The sequence below is a fragment of the Vigna angularis genome, chromosome 3 (genome assembly GCF_016808095.1).
Source record: "Vigna angularis cultivar LongXiaoDou No.4 chromosome 3, ASM1680809v1, whole genome shotgun sequence".
In the NCBI taxonomy this organism is placed as follows: Eukaryota; Viridiplantae; Streptophyta; class Magnoliopsida; order Fabales; family Fabaceae; genus Vigna; species Vigna angularis.
In genome coordinates this window covers 15,511,849-15,518,466 of record NC_068972.1, presented here as the reverse complement: position 1 = coordinate 15,518,466, position 6,618 = coordinate 15,511,849, and the positions used below count along the sequence as shown (strand labels likewise).

Sequence of the window (6,618 nt, the reverse complement as noted above, 5' to 3'; positions counted from 1 at the left end):
TTATTAATAATTTATTATTATTTTATAATTTTATTATTATTAATATAGTTATTATTATCTTTGTTATATTATAAAATTTATTATATTTATTCTAATGATTTATTCTATTATAATGAAAATATAAACATTAATAATTTTCTAACCATATTTAATGTTAATATATTATACAATAATTTTGTATAGTAAAAATTAATTATACAAAAGTATAATATATAAATTAATATGTTAACGTGACTATTAATCGTAAATATTTTAAATATATAAATGACTATGAGTTTGGTTTTTGATTACAAGAATTAAGCTAATCATAAAAAATTAGTTCAACTTTTCTTTTATTCTTCAATAATGTGTTGTATCTGTCCTTGAAAACAAGAAAAAATAAAAATGAAATGTAATAAAATTTGTACATTGTTATTGAAGTCATGTTACTATTTATTGCATAAAAAGGACAAGAGGTTGAAAATTAATTTGTATAAATATTTTTAGACTTCAAGTGGTGCAAATGGCCATCTGATTGTACGAATTCTTTCCCTTTAGTAGGTGGTGGCTGGTTTAGAATTATACCTCATTGTGGACAGTATGAGGTTTGTTAGGCTGGAATATGTGGAATTCGTCTGACAATATTAAATTTACAATCTTACTTGCAATCATGAAATTTGAAACCAAAAAACCATTTTACTATTAATTTCATTTAATGTACAATAATACAACCATCTCCATGTACCCTACATAATAAAGTTATAACATAATAGTTTATTATTTACTACCAAGTGCATAAATATAAATCATTTTAAAGAAATAAATGAGCTAGAAAGGTTAAGATAGAATCAGAAATTAATGTAAACTGATGTATGCCACAATCTTATTTTGTGAATTATTTAAGAAAAATGATAACTGCTCTATTTATTTTTTTAACTTTAATCCTTAGATAATTGTTCATATATATCCCACACAAAAACATAACTAGTTGCATTCTTCTTCATCAATTTGTCTATGCTGACTTTATGTAGTTGTGGTGCATATATCCAATGTCTTTCCTCCAAAATACATTTCATCTTATGTGATTATACACGTCCATCAATTCAACCACCTCAAAATCAACATCTACATTAATTTTAGTATGTTTCACCAAAGTCCGTTCACGGGTTATTTAAACCATAAAATCATGTCAAACAATCAAGATGAGAAAGGTATGTCTTCCCTACTCACTTTAAAAGCAAATCATTACTTATAATTTAATTAGTTGTATATATCTCTACTTCATTTTTCTTTTATTCCTTTCAATCAAACTACTCCCACAGCTCTCATCTTATCAAGTCATCTAAAAAAAGTCATATAAATAACGAATTTAACAAATTATCATAAGGTTTAGTCTAATCCTTATCTTTCAAAAAGGAATTTAGTAATTTATTTTATGCAAAATTTTATTTCCTTCATACATTTTTGTTTCACAATTATTAAAAATTTCAATTCCATCTCCCTTTATTTTTAAATAGTAAAAATTTTCTGGAACAATTCCACCACTTCAGCATCCTCTTCAGCACACTTCAATTAAAATCATTAACCTCAAACTGCTGAGAGCAAGAGAGAAGATGGAGATAATAAAGAAAATAGAAGCCGTAAATTAAGATGAAACACTGTATAAAAAATATTATTGTTTCACAGCAGAGAATCATGATGACAACTAAGTTTCCCAAAAGAAAAACAAAGACTCCACGCCTATGGCAACCATAATAATAAAGATTGGGAGGTCTAATCTTTTAAGGTGTTTGACTATGGTGATTAGAATTGATTGTTCTATTTATGGTTTCAGCATATTCATATTTATCATGTTTGGGGTGCCTTAAAATCATGTTGAATACCTTAGAGTCAATGTATTAATTGTAACTTTTTTACTACACTAGTTTTGTTCAAATATCAAATAACCATCATCAACACAATATTACATTATTCTGTTAGACAATTAAACGACAGAGTATGGAACAGATATAAGTCGATTTAAAAATTGAATCATCCAATAACTGTAAATATTGGAAAATATTTATACAAAGATTTGAACCGTTTTGAAGCAAAATTTGAAAAGAAAAGTAATTAAATGAGGAGCATAGAAGAAATCTTCACCCCTGGCAATTCACATATATGAGAACACAGAAAAGCATGATAAAAAATGGAATTTTAGATATAGAACCCAAGTTTCGGCAGTGCAAAGATTAAACAAAATTAATTGTAAAAACAAATACAAAGCATAGCAATGCTTGGTGACCATTATGAATTATATCTCATAATATGCTAACAACCTAGTAATTCGCTATCAACCTATAATAAACTTCAATTAGATACAACAACTTAAGCTCAATATTATTACTTCTTCGTCCGTACTTAAACAGAAATAGGGTGTACAACATTTATAAAGCTAACCAAAATCATGGATCATAGTTGTTTTAATATAATATAGTCAGAAAGGCTTAGAACAAACTCATCAAAATGAATGGTTTTAAATTATCCATTCAAGCATCAGTATATTCTTTATGCAAATGCACTCCGGGCTATGAAATTTGTGATATCCTGTTAGAAGGAATGGATTTTCCTTTCTCCACATCAGAAGAATTGTAATGTAAACAAATATTCAGATTGGTATGATTGACTTTCACAGTTGAAGACTTGTTTATCAAGAAATAATTATACCTAGACCCCATATACTAGTTTTATATATCATTAATTTTTTTAATCCAATCAAGAAGATTTATTTCAATTGGTTGAAGATTGTCAGGGAGTTATTGAAAACATCTGATATAGGAGCGTGACTCCTTTGAAGAAAAAGGAATTTTTCATCCCCTTCCCTCTCTATTTCTAGTCCTAACAAGTACAATGCCAAATTTAAGTCAATAAGTAACCGATGCTCTGATAAAACATTTTTCAATTGGAAGACATAAGAACAAATAATAAGGGACTGGGTATGGGCTTTAAGATGATCTGAATATTAGTTTAGTAACACATAGCAACTGTATCAAAGGAAAAAAATATAATGTGAACTCTATTCCGAATCACAACTCTCAAATAAACAAAACTGTTAAATTGCAACTGATGTAAACAGAGCTCAAGCCAAACGATAATCTACCATTCAGAAAAAGGGTAAACAAGGTTCTCAAATGAATAAACCGACATGACTAATCTTCTTCCTCTCCTTCATTCTCAGCAATGTTGAAGTACCTCAGTTCATAAACGCTTCTATCTTTGTTAGAAGCAATCACTCGGAGCCAGTCACGAACGTTGTGCTTCTTCAAATACTTCTTAGTTAAGTACTTGAGGTAACTGGAATCAGTTGAAATGTTAAAAACACACCATTTTAAAAAATATACATGTTAAAAAATATCCTCTCCAAAACACTGAGTCCTGAAGTGGACAATAGATAAGCGCAAACTCACATGTGATGTATGTGGTGAACAATATTACAAATTAGTCCAAACCCTAATTCGAGAAAATATAAGAGAGTAAAAAGAAAAAACAAAAAAAGTTACCGTTTAGAGAAGTTGCTGTCGGAAGTAACAATGATTTTGGTCTTCTCGCGTGCAACGGCGACGGTGTCACCGAGAGCACCGGCCTTGCCAGAAACCTTAATCCTCTCTTGAAGGAACTTCTCGAGAGAAGCAATATCCATGATCTTGTCCTCCACTGGCTTCGCACAGTCAATGGTGAATGTCACCCCCTTCTTCTTGCCCTTCGAAGCAGTTACACCTCCCCGACTCATTCTTTTCACTTTCTACTGCGAAACTCTGAATTCAAAAACCCAAAAACACAAAGAAGAATCGCTTATTAGCTTCGGTGGTTCCTACAAAACTAACAGCTCAAACGAAATTAATTCTTTCTCGTAAGAAATTGCAGATAGCGGAGAACAGAGAGAGAGAAAGGGAGAGAATTACCTTAAGCTACACCGAAATAGCCCAACAGTGTGAAGAAGTGACGGCGTTGAAGTGAGATCGATAATTAGGGTTTGGATTTGGCTCTTGTTTTCTATACTGGACTAGATAAAATGCACGTTTATTGGGTAACGAGTGTTTCATCCTAAACCTTTCTTTAAATCTAAAAATTCCATTTTTAACCTTCTAATATATCTCTAACCTTTTTAAAAATTTATTTTTAATTTTAATAAATATATTTTTATTTTCATCTCTTTTCTATTAAAGATACTTTAATAAATATCGTTTTATTTTATTCTCTTTCTTATTAAAGACATTCTACACCACCTTAATAATAATATAATTTAATTTAAAATTTAAATATTATTTAATATAATTTTATATTTTAATAATTATTAAAATATGATTTATATTATAATAATAGTAATATTAAAAAATAAAAATAAAAATAGTATAAAATTTGATTTAATATTGTAAGGACCAGAAAAATATAGGGCTTTTGAACCTTATGTTGGGGCAGCGAGACCCATAAAACTAAGGACACCATGACCTTAGAAGGGGTTTTTCCCAATCTAAGTTTATTAGTCAACTTCTCCTTCTCTCTCTAAACTTTGTCTTCTTCTTCTTGCTTTGCCTTCTCTCTACCCATTCACAAATTTCAACCGTTGCATTGTCAAATAAGTGGTATCCTTTCGTTCACGGAGTTGAGAGTTTTCCATCCATCCGATTAGTTTCCGTTCTGGATGGGTAAGTCAGTTTCTCCATCTCTCTTGAACCTAGGGCATGCAACTTTACTGGTTGCATGCAGCTGGTAGTCTTCCTGTTTTAATTCTCTGCCTACTATAGCTCTAAGAGCTGTTTCTGTCTCCACTGTTAGTGGATTGTAGGGTCTTACTGTGTGCTTGCTGTGTAAGGCACTGTTGGGGTTTTGCTACTATTCTAAGTAGTACTGTGCTTGTAACCACCAAGGTAGGGGAGCTAGTTGTTTGTTTTAAATCTGTTTTATAAAGGTGTATGCATGTTGAATGCTGAACTGGTATGTTTCGTTTTTGAGTATGTTGCATTATATGTGTTGATATATGAAAACTATGAACTGTGCTGTGATGTTATGAACTGAGTGGATGAGTTTAATTTACTGTGATTGATCAGGTTGGGAGTGATTCGAGGTGTGAAGTCTGTTACAACATTGTTTAGAAAGAAAGCATAGTGAATTGGTAGTGGTTTAAGTTATTTTGGAGGAAGTGGGATAAGGAATTTGAGGGTTAAGGGTCTAGGGTTCTTGTAGTCTGTTGGGACAATATAGGGAGGTTAATTGTGACTTGTTAGGGTCATCAAACTGGTCAAAACAGGTGAAAAGGGTTGAATTGAAATTGGGCCCTTAAATTGTAGGAATTGATGTTTTAAAAGATACAACTTGATCTTAATCACTTTAGATTAGTAATGGGAAGAGTTAGGATCATCTAGGTAGGTGTAATTGAGCTTAATACACGAATTGGAGGTCTTAGAAGTTGGCCAAGAGGCCTAGAAATGGTAAGAGCTGGTGTGAGTGTGTGATTCTGCAGAATTTGTGTTCTGCAGATGATGCAGAGTCGCTATGCGAGCTGTCTCGCATAGCGAGATCCTGTAGAGGGTGCTCACTGTCTGAGTCATTTGCTGTGCGAGCTGAAGCGCTGTGTGAATGACCAGAGGGTGTTGCCCTCTGTTTGTGGATTCGCTTGGCGAATCCTGTCGCTATGCGACTGATGGTGGTCTGGAACCACTGCCCATTTAATTCGAAAGACGAGTGGGGCGCATGGCGAGAGTTTTAGGGGGGTTGGTCTTTGTCTGGGTTCTCGCATAGCGACCTGAGTGCGTTATGCGAGGGACCCAAAGTCTGACACTTATTCAGACTTAATTCGCAAGGCGAGCTGGGTAGGTGCGCTACGCGAATAACGCCAGTTTCGCCTCGCAAGGGTGGTGCGCTGTGCGAAACGTTCAGGGTTTTACTTTCTACTTTCCCTTTTATATTGTTTCACTTAGAGTTGAATGTTGTATGATGTGTGAAGTATGTGTTGGAGCAAATTATATTGTATGATGGGATTCAAACATGTTGTATATTGTTAAAGTGGAAATGTGTGTGATTCAATGGTATGATTGGTGATTCAAAGTATGTGGTTTTAAAAGTATGGTTGATGGACGCAATTTCATGATCTTCAAGGAGAAGATCCATGGTGGTGCCCTTAGTTGTTTAGAATGAAAGTAGGAGCTCAGTCATGGGGGTCATCCTGAAACTCCAATGGTCTTTCTTCTCACGTAGAGAGGATTGAACCATGTGGTGAGGAGTAGCAGGAGGTCTCAGTCTTGGGAGAGGCCCGGAACAGGCTAACCTCGTAAGTGTGGTAGGGTGGGGGAACCCAAGTTTCATAAGCCACCACGAGTGCAAGACCCGCCATAGCTCGACTATCATTCTAAAGTTCGGACGAGTCAAGTCTAGTATTCAACATGTTAGGATGCGTGTTTACCTTGCTTGATTGAAGTTAACTCTTGCATGCATATTGTCATATTGCATGCTTTTTATATAATTAGCTCACCCTTGCTTGTTTGTGTTGTTTGTGTATGATTCCTTTTGCGATGATCATCCACTTGGATGGGAGCAGATGATGAGGAGGTTTCTTTGGAGACAACTTTGGAAGAAGACGACAATGCTGCAGTTTAGGCTTCC

At 33.5% G+C, this 6,618-nt stretch overlaps 1 protein-coding gene across 2 annotated transcripts; it reads right to left on the bottom strand.

Annotated features, from left to right (window-relative positions):
* Positions 1–2,920: 2,920 nt before the first annotated feature.
* Positions 2,921–4,078, bottom strand: LOC108325276 (60S ribosomal protein L22-2). Of its 2 annotated transcripts, none has more exons than XM_017558321.2 (3): positions 3,921–4,078; positions 3,519–3,773; positions 2,921–3,312 (listed from the first exon to the last, which is right to left on the bottom strand). In XM_017558321.2, the coding sequence occupies exons 2-3, from the start codon at positions 3,746–3,748 to the stop codon at positions 3,168–3,170; spliced, it is 375 nt and encodes a 124-aa protein (XP_017413810.1). In that variant the 5' UTR covers positions 3,749–3,773; positions 3,921–4,078; the 3' UTR covers positions 2,921–3,167. The 2 variants fall into 2 exon arrangements, with proteins under 2 accessions (XP_017413810.1, XP_052730250.1); XM_052874290.1 differs by having other exon boundaries at positions 3,519–3,837; positions 3,921–4,046.
* Between the last annotated feature and the right edge of the window lie 2,540 nt (positions 4,079–6,618).